Below are 21,701 nucleotides of genomic sequence, written 5' to 3'. Positions count from 1 at the left end.
TTGTCAGCATGTATTGTCTACAAACATCCTAATGTCCACTTTATCCAATCGATGTTGAATGTAATGCACAATGAGAGCATATTAATGGCTAACCAATAAGTGCAAACAAAACATTTTCAGTACAGTGCGTGTCGATTCAGTACGTCGAACGTCATGACGTCGCGCAATCGTTACCGTGGCTACACACACGGAAGTTATATTGTGCACCTGTTACACTACCAAACAGGAAAAGGAACGAATCAATACAAATTTACTTGAACAAAGTAGCTTCGAGACAGTTATTTTTCAACTTGACACATCTTTTTTGGATTGTTTTTTAAACCAGTCAATCTCAACCTTATGGACAAATTAAAGAAAGTTTTGAGTGGCCAAGATGGCAATGATGACCTCAACGTACTGCAGGTAGTTGCGTTTGACAGTCTGAGTTAGAACTCGGTTTTATTCGCTATTAACTTTATGTTTACTCAAAATACACAGTGTTGTGGTTTCGTTTTGATTACGAATCTAGACTTTTGCTACGTGTTTTGTTGACTGCGTGTTTACCCAACTGTCATTCGCAAAAACTTTAAATCGGTCTATTTATGAATATCAAGATGATTTCAATAATTTTCTGAATATAACAACAACAACAACGTTGTTTTAGGCTGCGAATGAAGCGTCAACACTGGGATGGGGCACGCGCGTCAAGGGATTCCTCGCGTGCTTTGTGTCGGGCGTCTTGTGTTCAATTTTGGTAAGACGAGAGCACAAATAGTCTTATATGGTTTAATTTTGTTAGTATACAATAGTCGAACAATACGTATTCTCTTTCCTTACTTTTGTTATTCAGGGGACCTGCTTGCTCTGGGTTCCGAGAAGCGGACTGACACTCTTTGCAGTCTTTTACAGTTTAGGTAATATTGCTTCTCTTTTGAGGTGAGTCATGCATCTTTATCTCCCCACCTTTGATTTGATCTCAACCAAGGCGTGTCACTGTTTATAATAGACAATGTTTGCACTGGCATGTGGCCAGTGACAAATACTGACTTTTTAAAAAAAACATTTTTAACAAATGAATTGATTTAGTAACTCTAAAATGTGATAACCATCAACTAGAAAGTAATAAAACATTTAATATATTATCTCATAAATATGTGTGATTGTAAACCTCTTAATTTGTTGTTTTCTGGGTCTGGGAGACCTTTAATAGCTAAAAAAATTCCTAACAGGTTTATACTTCAGGATTTTATACAGGATTGTATAGTAATCGAACGCATTGATAGCATCTATAAGAATCTGTAAGTCAGTGCTGAGGTTCTTTGGGTGTGGATTCTTTTCAGCACTATGTTCTTAATGGGTCCATTAAAGCAACTCAAGAGGATGTGTGACAAGTCGAGAGCTCTGGCAACTGGCATTATGATTGTAAGAATACACACACATACACAGATATAATAGACTGTAATGCATAAAGAGAGATTCAGTATTTCTTATCTTGTCTTATAATTTGTGGCCTTTTTCTGTAAACTGAACATTTGTGTTTTTATAGACATGCCTGGTGCTAACCTTTTGCGCTGCCTTTTGGGTAAGTTGGTTTCTTATTTAACATGATTATGATTTGTTAGCCTAATAAAGTTGGCGTCATAATATGTAATACAATGTTTGTTTCAAATTTGCTTGATTATTTGATTATCTTTTTTATTTCTTTTTTTTAGTGGAAGAATAAAGGCCTTGCTCTGCTGTTCTGTATCCTCCAGTTTTTGGCTTTTACATGGTAAGAATCCAGATAGCTCTAGTTACTGTAAGCTGTAGTTACACACACACACAAAATATATAGGCTATTAAAGAGTTCTCACTTACACTACTCTCTCTCTCTCTCTCTCTCTCTCTCTCTCTCTCTCTCTCTCTCTCTCTCTCTCTCTCTCTCTCTCTCTCTCTCACACACTCTCTCTCACACACTCTCTCTCACACACTCTCTCTCACACACTCTCTCTCACACACACTCTCTCACACACACTCTCTCACACACACTCTCTCACACACACATTGATACCACTGTAATCGGAGATTATTATTATTTGAGTGTTTCCAAAATCAATGCAGGATAATGCTAACTTCTAGTGATTTATTTCACCGATACACTTCAAATATCACACTCTCAGATTCCTGCTTCCCACTGAGTATTGGAGCACAAAATAACTGAGTAATTATAAAAAGGTAAACAATTTTTTAAAAAGGTTTATAAAGCCTATGGCTGTCACAGAGACAGTGCATTTACAGCATTTACTTTCTCTCTCTCTCTCTCTCTCTCTCTCTCTCTCTCTCTCTCTCTCTCTCTCTCTCTCTCTCTCTCTCTCTCTCTCTCTCTCTCTCTCTCTCTCTCTCTCTCTCTCTCTCTCTCTCACTCACTCACTCACTCACTCACTCACTCACTCACTCCCACACACACACACTATATATATACATATACATATACATATACACATACACACTGTGTGTGTGTAATAGCTCACAAATGTTACTTATTTGTCTGTATTTAAATTACATCCCTTTTATTTTGCAGGTATAGCTTATCCTACATTCCATTTGCAAGGTGGGTTACTTTATATTTTCTAAACCATACATTAAAAAAAATGGCACAAATGGAAATCGACAGTCATTTATGAAGATGCAAATAAACTAGTTCAGAGATATAGCAACCAATAAAAAATTATTACAAAAGGCAAAGACTGTCAGTGGCCCAATTTATCTGAACTTATTCTAGTAGTTCTATCTATTTAGTAGTGTTTTTTAGTGTTCTAGAAGTATTATGCATGATATGGTATATATAAATGTAAAATTGTGAAAATCTACCATTTCCATTTTAAAATATCAGTGTTGCAATTCATCAAAGTGCCTATTAGACTAAAATAAGGTCTTCAGATCAAAGCTGTCATTCTGTCGAAGCCAAAAAAAAGACACTTTTAGTAATCTCTGTTTTTGGCTTTGGCGTTTGTTTACCTTTGGCTGTTTGTTTTTATGTAGGGATGCAATTATTAAGTTGTTCTCCGCGTGCTTCAAGTGAGATGCCTCTACATTTGGCCTTGGCTGTTTCTCCGTGTGCTGCTCTGGCTTCAGCATTGGTTCTGCGTTCAATGCCACTCATGTACCCACTCTGCAACCTGGCACAGACACCACACCACACTACAGGCGCTCCGCTTGCTCTCCGTAACGGATGGACACTCAATCTGTGTGAACAAGCACACACAGACAAGTACTCTCTCTCTCTCTCACACACACACACACACACACAAACACCTGTGCTTTACATTCAAGTGGGAAACTATGAAGGATAAAATATGTAACTAGGTAAATGGTTTGGTTTCGGACTCTGCCCTGTAACTGTAGTGACATGCTTGGTGAACAAGATGGAATTGCATATTTTACATTTAACTGCTGGGTAATTGCTTAATAATTCCTTCCTATGTGCCTTTATCCAAGGATTACTTGAGAACTAGATTGGATAGAACTGTCTGTAACAGTGTTGCTGTTTTTGTTTAGTATTTAGGTTTCTTTTCTTTTTCTTTTCAAGAAAAATTTGTTTTTGCTACCAAGGGTTTTCTATAATTGCATTTCAATTTTTACTTCAAATATTACCTGTAATAGATAAGTAATAGGATGACAGAAATGTCTTATTACTTATGTAATGGTATATTGCTATATTATCTATTAGATAAGTAAAATATTAAGCACTCATTTGGGTGCCAATGTATCTTTTAAGGTTCATTCATCATCGAACAATCCTACTGCTTTCAGTTAGCTTTGCATTTTGGGGCTTTTTCCTATGAATGTGTCCTTGTTTTTTCAAATCATGTCAAGCACATTTCCCTTTCAATGTTTTTATTTCAAGAATGACAACTGTAGTTGTTCCTCCTCGTTGTCTTTTTAAATAGTTTTAAATAGTTTTGATTTACTGAAGAGGTTACTTTTTTTTATAGGTATAGAAGTATTATCCTTATACTATGAAAAAAATGCATTCCAGAATTATTTTATCATGACTGAAAATGTGGATTTCCCTTCATCAGGATTAATTGCCCATGTTTGTTTCATGAGTGCAATACTGCTATGAAAAAATATTGGTGTTTTTTTATGCGAGATGTTTAATAATTGTTATAGCTATATATTAACAATTGTTGCTATTAAAAGTTGTTCAGATTTATTTAGTCTACATGAATCAATTTAGCCTTCTCTAATTCTAGTTTTATTTACATCTTGTTCTCAATGCCTGCATCTCTTTCATTCTTTCTTTAATTCAAAGTACGTGCTGTCATTTAAGAAGCCCTCTTCCACATAATGCATCTATGAGTCTCAATAAGACTTTTATAAGTTAAAGTTCACTGAAGTGCGTAAGTCATTTCTATGGTGAAAGGTCAGGGGGCTGATTTTCTGATGTTTGATATGCAGGAGGATTCTGCGCTAATGAGACTCTATTTTTCGGATTTAAACTCTTTGAATCCTCTAATCTCCATGCGCGCGGCTGTGTGATTAGAGCGCCGGTCGCTGGATCGAGTTTCCGTTCATTCCCGTTCGCTGCAGAGAACATCCAGTATTTTATTTATGCTCCACATGGCTTGTACAATACTAAGCTCTTTGACAGTATGCCCTTATCTACGCCGTCACATGAGTCCATCCTGTGAATCACAGTAGATGTTCTGATGTTTCATGCCAGTTCTACTGCAGTTAGAAAAATGAGGTTTTAAAGTAGGCTATCACGTGTATGTCGTTCGTTAACTTAATTGTTTTAAGGAAATATGCTGGTTTAGCCTTTTTGTACAGTACAGTTACAATGTAAAAAAACAAAAACAATGACCTGATATCGTATCAGGTCATAACTTTGGCTATACATTTTAGACCGAATGCTTATTTGCTCAATAGGCTAATTGTATATTAGCCTATGGTTCAATATTTAAGTTTAAAATCCATGTGATTACATAGGCTATCTTTGCTTTAATTTTCTGAAAAATAATTGAAAAAATACCCTATTTTTTTTATTTTTTTTTTACAGAAATTAAATATGTAGCCTATAAAGTTATGGAGATATCTTATTTCTTTTTATGGTATTTCATTTGACCTAAGCAAAACTTTTAATAATAGGCTAATAAAAAAAGTAATCCTGACTTTTTTAATCCTGAAAGTTTTAAGCCCCACAAAAAAAAAAAACACACACAAAAAAAAAAGATTATTAATAATAATAATATAGGTGTAACCTAAATAACTAGGCTACATCACATCATTTATAGCCTTACAATTCAAAGTAAAGTTTATTTAATAGACCTGATGAGTCTATAAATTGTGAATTTTACGTTGAGTTTATCTAGCGTACGCACACACACACACACACACACGTCCTTTACGAGCTGTCCGTGGTTCTGAAAAGAAACATCGAGTTGTTGTTATATTTGCAATACGCCTAACAGAGCGTGATTTACGATTTGTTTTAGACATCACTGTTTTCTTTGTTTTACGTAAATTATTTAAATGTAGCCTACGTTTATATTTCTCTAATGTTCTTCCTGTCAGAAGTTTCGTTAGAACTTTCTGCGTATTATCTAAACAGCATAACATTGCCTAAATAATATAAATGTGAAGACTGGAAATAAACTTGAATATTAGAATTGGTATTGAAATGGGGAAAAAAAATGCTTGTGAATGAATCACTTAATTAGGGCAAGCCCACGTGACTGCAGGTTAGTCCTCCGGTCATAAGAACAGGTGGTCGCAGTGAGCTGAAGTACAGATCAAACGGCTACTTACTAGAATACACACACGTCAGTGCTAAAGAGAGTTATTTTTCTTTTATGATTGATGCAGTCCACAAGTTGTTAGGCACAGAAATCTTCTCATAAATGAAAGTGAGCTAAAGTTTAAGTCCAGTTGTTTTCCACTTGGCGCGCGCGTGTGAGATCATGAAGGTTGAGGAAGATGTACGGAGCGGTGGAGCGGTGACCGGTGCTCGGGCCAGCAGTGACTGCTGTATCACCAGACTGCTCAGCGTCGTGGAGAGCGAGTTACAGGCCGGCCGAGAGAAGGGGGACCCCACTGAGAAACAGCTCAAAGTCACCCTGGAAGATGCTGAACTCTGGAGGAAATTCAAAGAAGTCACCAATGAGATGATTGTGACGAAGAACGGCAGGTGAGCCGCGAGGAACCTGCGCAAACGCTGTAAAAGTCTTTTAATAAAGCAGTAGTGTTTGTTTATAGAATATGTAAGAAAATATGTTTGTGAAGTTTACTTGAACTTTTGAAGAAAATAAGTTAATACGTTCTAATTGTTTTCTAGTCCTTCTAATTTCTAATCCTCTTTTAATAATTTTAAGTCACATAAATGTAATGATGCAATGTCTCTGCAATGTTTCACAAAATATTATAATTATATATTTGTGCTATCATCTTTCTTTAAAACATTTTAAAGAAAGATGATATTGAAGCACTCTTCAAGAAAAAAAAAAATCACAAAAGACATTTATTAGGTTTTAAGTGATAAAACAATACTTATACTGTTTAAAATGAAGAAAAAATGCACACTTTCTGGATGTCATCTGCGAGGACACCCGTGAGAACTGATTTCTCACCCAGTAAAAATCACTTTGGGTCTATATGCTTAAAATTAATTGTAAAAACAGCTTCATAAATTTAGTTGCTGCCTTATTGAAAGTCGCTGTATGAGTCATTTCAACTTAAATTATATTAAACTTACTGGAGGTTAATCTCATATATAATTATTATTATTTTTTTAAGTTGCTTACATTATTTTCATGAGTTAAAGTATAATGTAAAAACATTGAAATTGACTTATTGATCATATCATTTTTTACAGTGCATCTAATACAACGACGACAGGACATTTTTTAATCGTGACTTAGGTGTCCAAATACTTTTGCGCACCACATATAAAATTTACTGCAATATTGTTTTTTGAATGGTATAACAGAGAGAATAGGGAAAAATGAAGATGCAAATATTTTAACAGTCAATGTCATAGTTTGAACCTAGAACTTTAAAAGCAAATTTGTTGCAAAATCAGTTGTAGTTTTGGTGCTACTTTTTTTTAATAAGGATTCTCATTACATTTTGGATTACTAAAATGATCAAACTATGTCTCTCTAGTTATCTGCTTTCCTTTATCCATCTGTCTTTCTATCAAAATGCCTTGTCATCTCTAAGCAGGTTTATAATTGTATGTTGCTATTGGCACATGGCGGTGTTTTTGATGTTTTTTTGGATCAGGCAGATTAATTTAATTGAAAAAGGCTTGTTGTGTTGTCAGGCTGAAGGGTGACTTGACCAACTCATTCAGTAGTTACAGGTCAGCTCTGCAGGTGGGTGTCCTTCCATTTGCAGCCCCTCTTAAACTTCTCATCCATAAAAAATAATCATGGGGGGAAAAAGTGGAAAATGACTAGCGTCCAGCCTCTCATGAAGTTTGTGCTTGTAACTGCTCGTAGAGTTTTGGCAGACGGTGTGGATCATTGTTGGGGAATAACTTTTTAATCACTTATGCGAGTGTGTTAGAGCTTTTGGACAATTAAGATTTTTGTCTTAAAGGGATAGTTCCCCTAAAAATACAAATTCTGTCATCGTTTATTCGCCCTCATGTAATTCCAAACCTGCTTTCTTTCTTCTGCATGTGGAACACAAACGATGTATTGAAGTGTTTTTGTCCATGTAGCGAAAGCCAGTTGTATTCAAAACAAAATTGGAACCCTTTGACTTTCATTGTATGGACACGAAAAACACGAAGGTATCCATAGAACATACACTCTTGAAAATAAAGATTCCAAATGAAGGTTTTCACAGCAATGGCATAGAAGAATGATTTTGGTTAACCTTTCATTGGACAGTTCCTAAAATAACTTTTTCTTTTTAGAACCTTTTCAACTATAAAGAACCAGGCGCTGGTTTTAACATAGAAGTTAAAGATTCTTCCTGGAACTATCAATTTTTGTACGAGTGCACAGGAGATCCAGTAACCATTTTTAAGCAATTCTCCTGTCATAATTCCTCCTTTGCAGGAGGATGTTTCCAGTTCTGAAGGTCTGCGTGACGGGTCTGGATCCCAACGCCATGTATTCGTTCCTGTTGGACTTCAGCCCTGCAGACGGGCACCGCTGGAAGTACGTGAACGGCGAGTGGGTCCCTGCGGGCAAACCTGAACCTCACAGTCACAGCTGTGTCTACATCCACCCCGACTCCCCCAACTTCGGTGCCCACTGGATGAAAGCTCCAGTGTCCTTCAACAAAGTCAAACTGACCAACAAACTCAACGGAGGAGGCCAGGTGCAGAAACACTGACACGTATACACACATTTGTAATGCATGAAATAGCTGAAATAAGTTCCACTTCTCCGTCTTTCGCCATAAGTTTGCCATTCTCCTTTGTTATCTCTCTGTTTGTGTCTGTAGATTGATGAATCTGAGAAATTGACATTTGTTCCCTGCATTAAAACAAAGGCCGCCTGCACATTATACACATGTAACGCTCGTGTTGTGCAGGTGTGTAATGCCGTACGTGGCCTGCTCTGTAATCTTGAGTAGCCTCTCAGGTCTCTTGTGTGTCCAAACAGGCCTCTCTGTAGCTTTTAGGAGTCTTGGCCTGCCTTTAATCACCCTGTGCGCTGCCACGGGGAAATTTCAAGTGTGCATTTATACAATTAGTGCTCTCCTCGGCATCCACTTCACCTATGGAGCCCCTTTGTTCAGCAGGGACTGCATGTAAACAGGAATAAACAGCTCTTAATTGGCACTTTTCTCGTTTAATGCACTTCCTGCCGTTCAGACAGAGAGTGGTCTACTTCAGCTAGCCATCCTGGCTTTCAGCGAGGCCGCTGCGAGGTGCTCCAGCCCGCTCCATTCGAGTATGACTCCGCCACCAAATTATTATTGGTATTTACATGACCCCTCCCCTGCGCCCTCCCTGCCACCCCATCCTCTTCTCCTGTATTCCTGCCTGGTCCCTATTTACCGGGGTTTTTAAACGCGGAGCTGGCAGCGGAGAGGACGATGAGAGAGAACCAGCTCTAAATGAAATAATTGCAGTGGTTAGTTGTACATTATGGTAATTACCTCTGTTTTTTTCTATGCAAAATTAATTTAGCCATCAGTCCTTAGATGTTCAAAAAGGCAACATATTAAAAAAAGGCAAATGGGAGAGAAAGGCACACAAAGCCCTTTATGTCCCCTGTAGCCATGCAGATGAGTACCTGCCCCTCATCAGTCATTGTAATCTACCAATTAGAGAGAGAAAAAAAATCAGCTTTTCTCTCTCGTTCCGCCTGTCTCTTTCTCAGAATTCGCTCGATAGATTTAATCATGCTTGACGTGGTCACTGCAGTCATTCCAAGAATTTTTTATTTAGACAATGCAGTGTGTGTAAATATAAAAACCTACTAATATGTAGTGATACTGTTTAAGAATTGACTCCCTTTTAACTGATAAGTTGGAATTTGAATTACATTGGTCACGACCTGAATAATTACATCTTGATATGGAAACAGCCTATATTATTTCTCATCTGATTAGACATATCAAAACAATTAAACAGACATCAAACTCATTTTAATTTTGCCATACAGCACTTACAAAATAGCCACTGTTTATATTGTATAATTCCAGGCAATTTTATACAAATAAGAAAATAAATGGAATGAAATCTGTAAGTGGCTATAATAACAGGCAGGCTTCAGAAATATTTTTAGCATCTTCAGTGTCACATGATCCTTCAGAAATCATTCTAATATGCTGCTTTGCTGCTTAATTATAATTGGTTCTCAATTATTAATAATGGTTCTTATTATCATCAATGTTGAAATGTTGTTTATGCTGCTTAATATTTTAGTGGAAATCGTGCTTTTTTTCAGGAGTCTTTGATGAATAGAAAGTTCAAAAGAACAGCATTTATTTGAAATAGAAATATTTAGTAACATTAAACATGTCTTTACTGTCACTTCTAATCATGCACCCTTTCTGAATAAAATAAATGTATTTTTCTTTTATTTATTTTTATTATATATCTTATCCCAAACTTTTGAATGGCTTTGTATGCTTTCCACAAAAAAATATTAAAGAGCAAAAACTGTTTTCAACATTGATAACAATAAGAAATGATAATAATTAGAAATAAGAAATCAGCATATTAGAATGATTTCTAAAGGATCATGTGACACTGAAGACTGGAGTAATGATGCTGAAAATTCAGCCATCACAGGAATACATTTTTTAATATATAAATATAGAACACATTTTTTTATTTTAAATTGCAATTAATATTTCACAAAAGTATAATTTTTTTGCTGGGTTTCACTTTATTTCGATGGTCCACTTTAGTAACTTGTCAACTAACTCTCATTTGAGTGTTAGTAGACTGTAGTTGACTAGTAGACTGTTAGATTAGTGTTAGGTGTTAGTAGAATAAGTTGACAAAATTGCAAAATTACTTATAGTCAGTAGAATGTCTGTTGGGGAGCATCAAAATCAAGTGTTAACAGATATTTAAAAAAAACAGTCTACTAATACTCTAATGACTGTTACTTGACATGTAGTTGCAAAGTTACTTAATAGTTAGTAGAATGTCTATAGCATGTATGTACTGTATTGTTACCCCAAAATTGTATGGATTTCTTTGGACTTCAGTCTGTTTTAACTCTTCTTTACATTCAAAATCTACAGGTATTTGCAATTCTATATCAATTGTTTGATACCTCATTTAGAATTTAGTTCAAATTCAGTCTAAAAATGTATACCGGTGCAGTATGGACCTACATTTTTAGCTGAACATATGTTGTAAACTAATGTCCTGTAAAGAGCCAATTTCTTTCTTACTTTTCTTTTATCTTCTGTTCTGATCACCTGATCCAGATCATGCTGAATTCTCTCCATAAGTACGAACCTCAAATTCACATTGTTCGTGTAGGAGGAAACCACAGGATGGTGACCAACATCTCTTTCACAGACACTCAGTTCATCGCTGTAACAGCCTACCAGAATGAGGAGGTTAGAGCATCTTCACTAAACATATAGGATAAACATGCTTAAAGAGATAGTTCACCCAGAATGATTTATTCACTCTCATGTTTTCCAAAAGACAGAAAAAAAAAAACATTTCTGTATAGCTTGAAAAGTACGGTTAGGCAGGATGTTTATGCTGCTCTTTACCAAGAAGTGAAAGTATATTATGAAAAGCTCTCCAAAGTTACAAAGTCACTCCAATGGGAGTTATTGTCTTTATCAGTGTGCACTGTTTCTGAACTCCCTGAAGTTTTTCTTCTGGGAACATGCATGTCACAATGTTCCTCATTTAAATTATTCCCGCCAAATGCATAAGCAAAAAAAGGGACGAGGCCTGGTTGATTCATAACTCAGTTATGGTAAGGGGCGTGACATTTCCCCAAAACGCTTGAAGTGATTAACCAATCGCAACACACTGGTACAGCTGACCAATCAGGGCACATTGAAAGAAAGGTTCTGCAATGTAAAAGATCAGGAAAAATTATGTTTTTGAGCATTCAGCACACAAAAAAAACGATCCTAGTTGACCCCAAAAACAAAATCAAGACCAAAAAGAGGGCATAATAAGTCCCCTTTAAAGGCGCATTTACACGACAACGATGTACTAAAAACAGGAAAGTTTTTCCTTCGCATTTTCCGTGTACAGACGACAACATTTTCAAAACGATCCCCATTTACATGGATCGCAAAAACGATTAAAAACTCAGTATTGTGCTGCCAGGCCAGTAGTTGGTGATGTCACTTTGTAAAGAAAAACTATGCGCCTATAGACCTTATGCGGCAGAGAAACGAGGGCGCCGCCATCTTTAGAATTTTGTCTTTTAACTTCCGTTTTTGCGGTCGCTCTGTATATTTCTATGGCATTGCTGTACAAGAGTAATTAGCTTTTGAAGTGGATTTAAAGTTAAAAGTTAACGAAAGTTATCATGAGGACTGTGATGTTTAAAGCAGATGACTTAACAAATGTCAGTCGACCGGAAATATTTTAAAACGAGCCGTTCATTAATAAACACGCAGAATCGCTGTGAAAATACAGACCGGAAGTCAAAAGACAATGAGCGCAGCGCTGAAAAGGGGCGGGGCTACATAAGGTCTATAGACTGAACATGTAATACGCATGACGTCACCGTTTTTACAAATTTGCATTTTTGTAGTTTACATACATACAGTCGGCATCTAGTCATAGTTGGGGGGTGGCGAGGGTGGAGTCGGCGTGGGGGAAAACACTGCAAACATCGTGTGTATTTGAATGACAAAAATGTGGTATTGCGAGTAATTGACGCCTGCCGACCGGCAACGGTACATTGTAAAATGAACTGCAATAGGTTATGATAGCCCTTATTTAATTAAAAACTGGGTCAATGACCCAACCAAATGGCCGGAGGTGTCGTTTCTAGACATATTTTATGATCTGGTTGAATCTCCAAGACATCGCGGTAGCTGTAGCGGTAACATTAGCCTATAACTCAATCAACTTATGTTGCATACTATAACTCCATAAAACCTTGTCACTTACCAATTGTACGTATGCTTCACTCCAAACTATTAATCATTTTGTAAAACGGTGATCAGTAGTACGAAGTTGCCGAGGGACTGTGCTGACAGTTATCCCTAAAGTCCTCTAGTAACTCACAGACTGCAGTCTACTCCATAGGTTCACAGCTCGCGTCATGAGCCTTCAGCTGATAACGCTAATGTGAATGAGACATCCCTTATGAAAAACAACTATAGGAATCTTGTAGTATTTTGGGACAAAATATTATAGTAATCCTATAGTATTTTGGGAAGTACTATAGAGGTATTACAGAACATCACAGAAGTATTATACACAACTATAGAAATCTTACAGGATTACTATAGTTCTTTTTCGTAAGGGATGTAGACAAAACTAGCCCACCACTGCCTAATACGAGTTTAACACCCACTACTATATCACACAGGGATCTACTCACACAGTAATCTCAAAAAAGAAAGCTCAAAAGCCATTTTGTCCTCATTTCCGGTTCTGTGTGTTTATTAGGAAGGATGTAGAACATCAATTCATAATTTGTTTGTTTATTGGCGGTACAGAAAAACTACACAGCAACTCTTTGGCATGATTGCCCCGTGTATTTCAATGTGCGCCAAGGCAATGTTTTCCCCCACGGGCTAAATTCACATCACGTGACGGGGCGTTCCCGGGGGCGTTCCCAGACCAACCGTCTGTATCTATGAAGACAATAACAGAATTGTTTTCAGAAACTTGCACTTTGAAACCCGTTTTAAAAAGTTTGCATTTTCAGGCCCCCAAAACGCTGCTGTCGTGTAAATGAATGGCCAAAATGCATTTTTAGTTGAAAACAGTGTCGTGTAAACTTATAAAATTGTTTTTCAGTGGTAAATCTTGCTGGGTGAACTGTACCTTTAAAAAGAAGCTACTTGTTTGTGTTTTGCTGAATGCAAAATATAATAGTTTGTAAAATTGTTGAAAAATATAATATTAGGAGATGAAAATATGTGACCTCTGGTGTTCAAATATTTTATCCTCATAATCCTTCTGGTTTCCTTCCCTTCATAGATAACTGCACTGAAGATAAAACACAATCCGTTTGCCAAAGCTTTCCTCGATGCAAAGGAAAGGTACAATGTATTTAAATTACATCGAACAAACATTGTCAGTATCAGAAGATAAGTTTTCTCACCAATTTAACAATGCGTATTTCAACTCATAATAATATCATAGCAGGCATTAGCGCTAGTCAAGCTAGCATGACTGTGCGAAATCAGCCGTGATTAGCGACCAATTATTAAACGTTTATGCTTTGAATCGAGTGAGTGTGTGAGTAAAGGAGCTTGTTGGAGAGGCAGTGTGAAGTGAGAGTGAGAGATTTTAAGCGGCTACAGTGAAGAATGTGTGAGATATTACACAACAATGTTGGTGGAATGAGCGCTGAATAATTGTACTCCAGTAAATGTAGTCATAACTTCACGGGAGCAGAGGTAAAACACTCCTAAAAAAAACTACTTAAATGAGACTCACTCTGTACTGTGTAAATATGTACAATTACAGGGTGAATCTCGTAAAAAAAAAAGTTATTTTGGTTAAAGATGTTCATCTAAAACTTGAAAGAAAGGAAAGAAAAAGAAACATTTTGCATAAAGAAAATGTACACATATATAATACGAATATGTAATGAAGCCATATTTTAGGACCATTTGAATATTTTGCATTGCATTACATTCATCACAACTAAAGGAAAAATTCCAGCCCTAAATTATTATTAGTATATTGTGTAATTCTTAAAGTCCCAATTCGCATACTTATGCACTATTCTATTAGTGAAATTCTATCGAAAAAACAAACTCTTCATCCGAAATCACTTCCTGTCTGAGTAGGTACTATATTTGAATTTAAATTGACCATGACCGTTAAAAAAGTACGCTCTATATAGGATGAATATGGGTAGTAGTATGAATGAAATCCGGATGTACTACATCCTCCATGTTGTTACTCTCATGTGACCAACCAGCGTCAGTTGCATCGCTTCACTTCCATTCACAAATCTCCTCTCATGCCCTCACGGGATAGTAAAGTGTCCATCGAATGCACACTGTAAAAAATTTCTAACCCTCCCAAATCAAAAATTTCAAGTGACCGATAACATCTACATTTTTCAATTGGCCCAAGTGAAATTCTTGTTGCAATAGTCTGTTAACATTGGCTCAATGAGAAATAATACGTCAGACTAATTGAAAAATTTAGATGTTATCGGTCACTTGAAATTTTTGACTTGGGGATGTAATTTTTTTTTACAGTGCACACTTCAGAATCTTGGCGGAAGTAGCAGGTCATCCGGGGACTTTTCGCCTACTGTTTTTCGAATACTACTCTTTTGGCGTACAGTTTTTTGCATACTATTTATTTAGTAAGGAAGTATTCAATTTCGGACATAGCTAAAGTATGGTATGTTGGACACTTCATGCACTCAACTGTCGTAGCTTTAATTACGTAGTGAAGGGGGCAGGGCTGTCAGATTACAATGGTGAATGACAAAATAACCGTATAAAATTCATACTCTACATGTTTGAGTACATAGTGCACAAGTATAGTGTATAAGTGCATAGTGTATAGTGCATCATTTGGGACACAACTAATGATTTTAGACTATTATAAAAGGCAATACAACAAACTAGTACTTTGAAATATAAAACTTACCATTTAAATAATACATTGTATTTATTTATATATTTTGCATTACAGTAGACCAAAGACAGACCATAAACTAGTAAAATATAAATACTGAATTTAATTACAAGATTTTAAGAAACTTTATGTGATGAAGTAAAATCAAAAGTGTCAGGAATAAATGAAAAAAAAAATTATAATAATTTTGCCTGAAAAAAATGTAAATAGTGAAAAAGGGAAAAAAAAAATGTATATGAGGTGATGTTGCATACATCATACAGTTCCAAAGTTTTTAAGATTTAAGTAAGATTTTTTTATACTTTAAAACTTTGAACAAACATGAATTAAATGTATCTATAGTGACAGTAACACTATTTATAATGTTACAACAAAAGCTGCTCAAGAACATTAAGCAGCACAACCTTTTTCCAACTAATAATAATATTAAGAAATCTATCATGAACAGTAGATTTATTTCTGTAGGATCATGTGACACTGAAGACTGGAGTAATGATGCAGAAAATTCAGCTTTGCATCACAGGAATAAAAATTAAAATAAAAAAACTGTTATTTAAAATATTGTTATTGTATTTTTTATCCAAAAAATGCAGCATAAGAGACTTTTTTCAAAAACATTTAAAAAAGTTTTGAACAATGTGCTGATTTATGGATATGAACTGTTTTGATAGGTTAGTTCTTCATTTGAGGTTTGTCTCATTCACAAAGCTTTTTCTCTCCATAGGAGCCATCCTAAGAATCATCTAGAACCTCCAGCTGAAAACCAGCATGTGGGCATACCACACTGTTAGTGATTCATTTTCCACTTTCTTAAAGTTGGCAAACTAATATTTTTGTCTGATTTATGGACAATGAACATGTTTAAGAAATATTTATAGCATTATGCTAACTGTGTTATGTGAAGCATATTGGTGTCCATTTGTTGGTTTGCAGGTGGATGGTTCATATCAAACCCAGACACTCTGTGTTCTAGTGGTGGCAACTTTCCGTACCCAGGAGGTTTACCGCTTACTCCCCACCATGGGTACAAACACTACCCAAGTCTGCACGGGCACCGAGCAGCCCCGTACCCATCGCCCTACCTGCCCCGCCATCATCATCACCACCACCCCCACCACCGTGGTCATAACTCAGGTGACACGTCATAATTTGAATCATGTCTCAGCAATAGCTACAGACCACTGTGCGTTTTGCATTAAGAGAACCAATTAATCTAAAACTGAAAATCCCGTAATTATTTACTCACCATCATGTTATTCCAAAACCTGTATGACTTTCCTTCTTCTGTGGAACATGAAAGGAGAAATGTTGATTTATTTCATTAATTAATTTAGTCATTAATTTCCAAGGGGAACGAGCCTCAAGTTCCAAACTGGCATTTGACTTATGCACTATATTTCCAGGTTTTCTATTTATTCTATATTATGTATATTAGGGGAAGATGACCCCCTTAAGAACAATGTGCATTTACTTATAAATTGTAGCAAATTTAGATAAGTTTAGCATGGATGATGATACATCAGAGAATGTGTTATTATAGGAAAGAAATAACACAAAATAAATATAAATATATATATATATATAAAAATTACATTTATACAAAAGATGTAAGTTGTAGTGTAAGATATCTTACCCCAAGGGTCAGATTTTTTATTTATTTATTTTTTACTTCAAAATAAAAATGTTTTTTACTCAAGTCTAAAAACAGTGATGTGTCCGCAAATCCTTCATTAACAAACAATCACAGAAAACGTTGATATTCAATATAAAATAATGTCATTGATCACTATTTTCCAGAGGCACAGAAACTGTTTTGACTAACTAAATCTCACAAATGTTGATATTCAGGTAAAATAGCTAAATTAAAAATATCACACATATTCAGCAGGTGTTGAAATGAGATTTTTTGCTTTCTATGGTGAAGAGAAAAAGGGTCTAACCCTTTATTATATTATTATATTTCATTTTATTATATTTATTAGATTAACTAGATTACATTGTATTATATTATATTATTATTGTATATAGATATAAAACTACTATTATATTTGTATCCACAGGCAAAAAAACAAAACAAAAAAAACAACCTATAACACGTCAGTGTTTTTTTACTTTGCTAACTCCCTAATTGTTTTGTTTTTCTTTGAAGTGTCTCTATCTGAGAATCTGAGTCCAGGTGCTGTGCAGATGTTCTCTGGTCACGAGAGCTGGACAGGTGTATCTCCTCCTGGCCCTGCTGGGATGCTGTCCATGCCTCCTGCTCCAAGCTCTCCCGGAGCCAGCAGGTCAGAAAGAGAACTGACTTTATACAGATGAGCCTTATTAAGTACGACAATATGTCAAACAATAAGGTAAATCAGTTTTACATACAAACCTGAAGTAAAGTAATGTTTGCTCCTCTGTGATTTTTCAGTCAGTATCCATGCCTGTGGACTGTGAGTAGTTGCACTGTATCCTCCTGTCCTCCAGGGGGCATTGTGAGCGCCACACACAGCCAGGAGGAGCCTGCAGGTGGTGGCTCCACTTCTACATCACCCTGCTCCTTACTGCAGGGACACGGACCAACCAGCTCCGAGAGTGGTGTAGATCAAGCCAATCACAGTAGGGTAGGCGGGATGAGCTGGTCTTCTGTCACCACCCACTCATTTTGAGTGCTCTCATGATCTGGTTTTGAAGTGTTAATAGAGTGCAAAAGTGCACCACTTTTTCAGTGGTGTTGGTTCCGGAAGTAATTTTCCCATTCATTTCTCCCATAAGGATTTAAAAAAAATATTTGTTAAAGGGTTATAAGCCACGAACCAAGCTTACCAGCTATGAGGTGAATCATAATATTACAAAACTTGAATTTAAGCAAATATTATTTGAAAATCTGACAAAAATACAAAGGGACAAGACTGTGTACTTAACGGATTTATTGAGGGAAAGAACTACAATACCATTAAGCATTGCGAACAGCATAATTGAATAAAAAAACGATGGAGAAATATAAAATTACTCATTAAAAATTTGATTTAATAATATATATATATATATATATATATATATATATATATATATATATTATTAAAAATTTGATTTAATTATATATATATATATATATATATATACATATATATTAAGAGAGAGAGAGAGAGAGAGAGAGAGAGAGAGAGAGAGAGAGAGAGAGAGAGTGTGTCAGTAGACCGACTTTCGCAGTGATTAGTGGGAGTGGGCGGAGCTAGCTGTTTCGGCACGTTTTGCTCGTGACTCTGATTGGTGGAATAAGGGTGGGCGATATGACTTAAATCTTTCTTCATATGATACATTTTATTTTACAATAATGATATCATGATATAGATGTTTTTATCTTTTTTTAATAAAAAATAAAAAGCAAATTACTAACAATAGGAGAAATACGATAACAAAAATATGAATTTAAGTTTTTCAGGTACTATAGGTTTATTTAATATGTAGTTAAGACATAGTACATAAATTAAATAACCAGTCTTAACTGTATGTATTAATTTATTCTTATTAAAGCTACAAAAGTTATCCAGTCAACAGCAGTAAGTTATTTTCTATTTGTCTTTTGTTGTTTGATTAACATTAATGATGCAGTGAGCAGCGGGAATATTAGGCTGCTGTCACTTTAAGACTGAACGCACGTATCCATTATACTGATACACATCAAGTTTTCACCCAACTGTTTAATTTTACTTGAGTAAACCGACTGCGTTTACATGAATACTCCACACGTTGGGCATTTTGACATAATTTTGTGTGTATTCAACGATTCAAGTGCAATAAGAAGTGAAAGGGAACTGAATCGGCGATCGCATGCAGAGTGACGCGGCTTTCTGTGCACACGATTACGCTGTGTGTCAGCTCGTGCACCGCATTGACTTCTTTTTCTCAGCTTATTGCCCTTAATAAGTCTTTATAACATTAAGGATGTCCCAAATTTTCGATCGCCTTCTGCGAGAGGCAGTTTTCCACGCCAGCACCGCCCTTGACTCTTTTTAACCTCAAGCACGTCACGCTCTATTGTCTCATTTATGCATGTCATCACTCTAAAGTGTCAATAGTGCTGTGCTACGCTTAAATATTTACATACCGCGATACACTCTATAGCAAAATCTCTAATGATATACCATCGCCATGATATCATTATACCACCCAGTCCTTAGTTTTTCACCACAAATTCCACTGTTAAACACAATTAAGTTGAAATAATGCAGGCTGAAGTTTCAACAGAAGCAATTATCATCGATTAACAAATCTCGGAAGCTCAAAGGTTTATAAGTTATCATTAAAAATCTATTTTCCTATGGAGAAAATGAATGTTTCTACTTCTGGAACCCAACTGTTGCACTCTATTGCCCTGTCCCAAATGATGCCCATCTATTATAATAGAAAAGGGGGAACTTTTTGTGCTTTCAGTATTTGTGCTTGGCAGTCTTCTGTCATAATATTGTAATTTGGTATGTTGCGAGTCAATACAATAGATCTGAGCAAAGCTTTAGTGTGAATGTTGTCATCAAGTCAGTGATCATCTAATAACACCAATGTCATGGGTTCAATTCCCAGGGAACGCATACGTTTGGATAAAACCATCCGTCATAAAACTGCTTAACTGTAAATGTACACCTCCGTTCAAAAGTTTGGGGTCAGTAAGATTTTTTTTATGTTTTTGAAAGAAGTCTCTTATCAGCTGCATTTGTTTGATCAAAAACAGCAATATCATAAATATTTTAAAATATAATTTATTCTTGATGGCAAAGCTGAATTTTCAGCATCATTACTCCTGTCTTCAGTGTCACATGATCCTTCAGAAATCATTCTAATATGCTGATTTGCTGCTCAAGAAACATTTCGTATTATTATCAGTGTTGAAAACTGGTTTTGCTTAACATTTTCTTGGAAACCCGAATATTTATTTTTACCAGAATTCTTTGTAAATAGAAAGTTCAAAAGAACAGCAATTATTTGAAATGGAAATCTTTTGTAACATTACAAATTACTTTCACTTTTGATTAATTTAATGCGTCATTGCTGAAGATTTCATAATTTAAAAAAAAAACCTTACTGACCCCAAATCTCTATATTTTATTTCTCTTCAGAGTCTAATTGTACAACAGTCTGGTCAAAAGTTCAAAGTTGTTATCTGAACACAGAACATCTGACTGGAGTGACTCATACAGAGAGCTTAATACAACTACAACTGAGGTAGAAACTCGACAATTAGGCCCCAGCATAAATGGTTACTCTAGTTAATCAATTAAAACACTTTGGCATGTGGAACAAGGCAGTTTTTGGCAGGCACAGTGCTTTCGCTCTTTCACTTTTTTTCTTTTTTTTTACCTCCGATTGAGCACACATGCAAACACGTTCATTTACTATCTCTTTTTTTTCCCCTCACACACACATTCATTGCATTCACACTTTCACAGGCAGAAACACAAACACATTACAGTTGCATTCACAGATTTCACACCACTACACACACAGTTCCGCTTCCTCCAAAAGCAGGCCTCAATTACCCGTAGTTTGCATAAAGAGAAGGAAATTATTCCCCCATCATATTTTTCCACTCTTGAAAATGTTATTTTAATTGTGCCGGTGGAGTGGACCACTCTGTTGTTTTCACACGAGTGTAAAAAATAATGACGGCTGTCCAGTGAATGGGGCCTTGGCATGAGTTTAGACCACTATGGGTATGCAGTAGACTCTCTCTCTCATACACACACACACACACACCTCATAAAGGCACATACACAGTGTCTAAGCAGCTTCAGAAATGACCAAGAAAATTTTTTTTCTTGGTCCCTCGATCAATAATATTTTTATTTTCCAACACTGACTTCTTTCATATTAGACCTTGTTTATGGCTTGTAATGGCAAATCATATTTTGAAGGTACACTATGTAACTTTTGGCCCCCTAACAGCTAAAAAACAAAAACCGCATACCGTATTTTTCGGACTATAAGTCGCTCCGGAGTATAAGTCGCATCAGTCAAAAAATGCCTCATGAAGTGAAAAAAAACATATATAAGTCGCACTGGACTATAAGTCGCATTTATTTAGAAATTTATTTCACAAAATCCAAGACCAAGAACAGACATTTAATCAGGAAAGGCAAGTTATTCAACTACACAGTAGCACACAGAACAACAGGCTGAATAGGTGTCCAGTATGTTAACGTAACACATTAACGCCCGTTTCACACATACTCCGTTTGTAGTGCGTATATTTTTCCGTACCCTTGTTAACAGGTCAGAGCTTTCACAATGCACGCGGTTGCAGTCCGTCGATCCGTTCCAGGTGCGGTGCGTATACAGCAGTGCAGCGATCGTTTCCGCACCGAGTCTATTTCTGCTGTGCTGCACGCGCTGAATTAAAGTGACAGCACACGGTTTGTGGTCAAAATGAATACAGACTGACCAGATTGACATGAAAATGTAGTAATTTCATCATAAATGCATTTAATTAAATACTAGCCTACTATTTTTCAGTCATCTT

General features: G+C 36.0%; 3 protein-coding genes and 1 long non-coding RNA gene across 5 annotated transcripts in view; 2 read left to right on the top strand and 2 right to left on the bottom strand.

Moving 5' to 3' along the window:
- Positions 1 to 21,701, bottom strand: part of iqcb1 (IQ motif containing B1) — a 364,203-nt gene that overhangs the window by 332,683 nt on the left and 9,819 nt on the right. Inside the window, exon 14 of one of the 2 annotated variants that reach the window (XM_082189804.1) lies at positions 18,956 to 21,127. The exons of the other annotated variant lie outside the window; for it this stretch is intronic. The gene's annotated coding sequence lies outside the window, so the exon portion shown is untranslated. Of the gene's footprint in view, positions 1 to 18,955; positions 21,128 to 21,701 lie in introns of those variants that run through there. 2 annotated transcript variants of the gene reach the window in all.
- sft2d2b (SFT2 domain containing 2b) lies at positions 176 to 4,174 on the top strand. The gene is made up of 8 exons (XM_082190083.1): positions 176 to 402; positions 644 to 733; positions 830 to 915; positions 1,320 to 1,401; positions 1,526 to 1,561; positions 1,692 to 1,750; positions 2,540 to 2,569; positions 3,001 to 4,174. Exons 1-8 carry the CDS (start codon positions 340 to 342, stop codon positions 3,038 to 3,040), a joined length of 486 nt encoding a protein of 161 aa, XP_082046209.1. The 5' UTR covers positions 176 to 339; the 3' UTR covers positions 3,041 to 4,174.
- tbx19 (T-box transcription factor 19) lies at positions 5,247 to 18,170 on the top strand. Its single transcript, XM_082190047.1, has 8 exons — positions 5,247 to 6,148; positions 8,028 to 8,292; positions 10,870 to 11,004; positions 13,577 to 13,638; positions 15,927 to 15,988; positions 16,136 to 16,336; positions 17,352 to 17,487; positions 17,616 to 18,170. Exons 1-8 carry the CDS (start codon positions 5,922 to 5,924, stop codon positions 17,851 to 17,853), a joined length of 1,326 nt encoding a protein of 441 aa, XP_082046173.1. The 5' UTR covers positions 5,247 to 5,921; the 3' UTR covers positions 17,854 to 18,170.
- Positions 11,512 to 13,727, bottom strand: LOC309513937. Its single transcript, XR_014211570.1, has 3 exons — positions 13,701 to 13,727; positions 13,521 to 13,585; positions 11,512 to 13,227 (listed from the first exon to the last, which is right to left on the bottom strand). It is a non-coding gene; the product is annotated as an uncharacterized lncRNA (long non-coding RNA).

The sequence above is a fragment of the Leuciscus leuciscus genome (assembly GCF_965113295.1).
Source record: "Leuciscus leuciscus genome assembly, chromosome: 14".
NCBI lineage: Eukaryota > Metazoa > Chordata > Actinopteri > Cypriniformes > Leuciscidae > Leuciscus > Leuciscus leuciscus.
This window is presented reverse-complemented; position numbering and strand designations above follow the sequence as displayed.

Coding starts and splice junctions, on each gene's coding strand:
- sft2d2b (XM_082190083.1), top strand. CDS start 340: ATGGACAAATTAAAGAAAGTTTTGAGTGGCCAAGATGGCAATGATGAC. Junction 916..1,319: donor AATATTGCTTCTCTTTTGAG/GTGAGTCATGCA, acceptor GATTCTTTTCAG/CACTATGTTCTTAATGGGTC. Junction 1,402..1,525: donor TGGCAACTGGCATTATGATT/GTAAGAATACAC, acceptor GTGTTTTTATAG/ACATGCCTGGTGCTAACCTT.
- tbx19 (XM_082190047.1), top strand. CDS start 5,922: ATGAAGGTTGAGGAAGATGTACGGAGCGGTGGAGCGGTGACCGGTGCT. Junction 13,639..15,926: donor TTCCTCGATGCAAAGGAAAG/GTACAATGTATT, acceptor TTCTCTCCATAG/GAGCCATCCTAAGAATCATC. Junction 17,488..17,615: donor AGCTCTCCCGGAGCCAGCAG/GTCAGAAAGAGA, acceptor GTGATTTTTCAG/TCAGTATCCATGCCTGTGGA.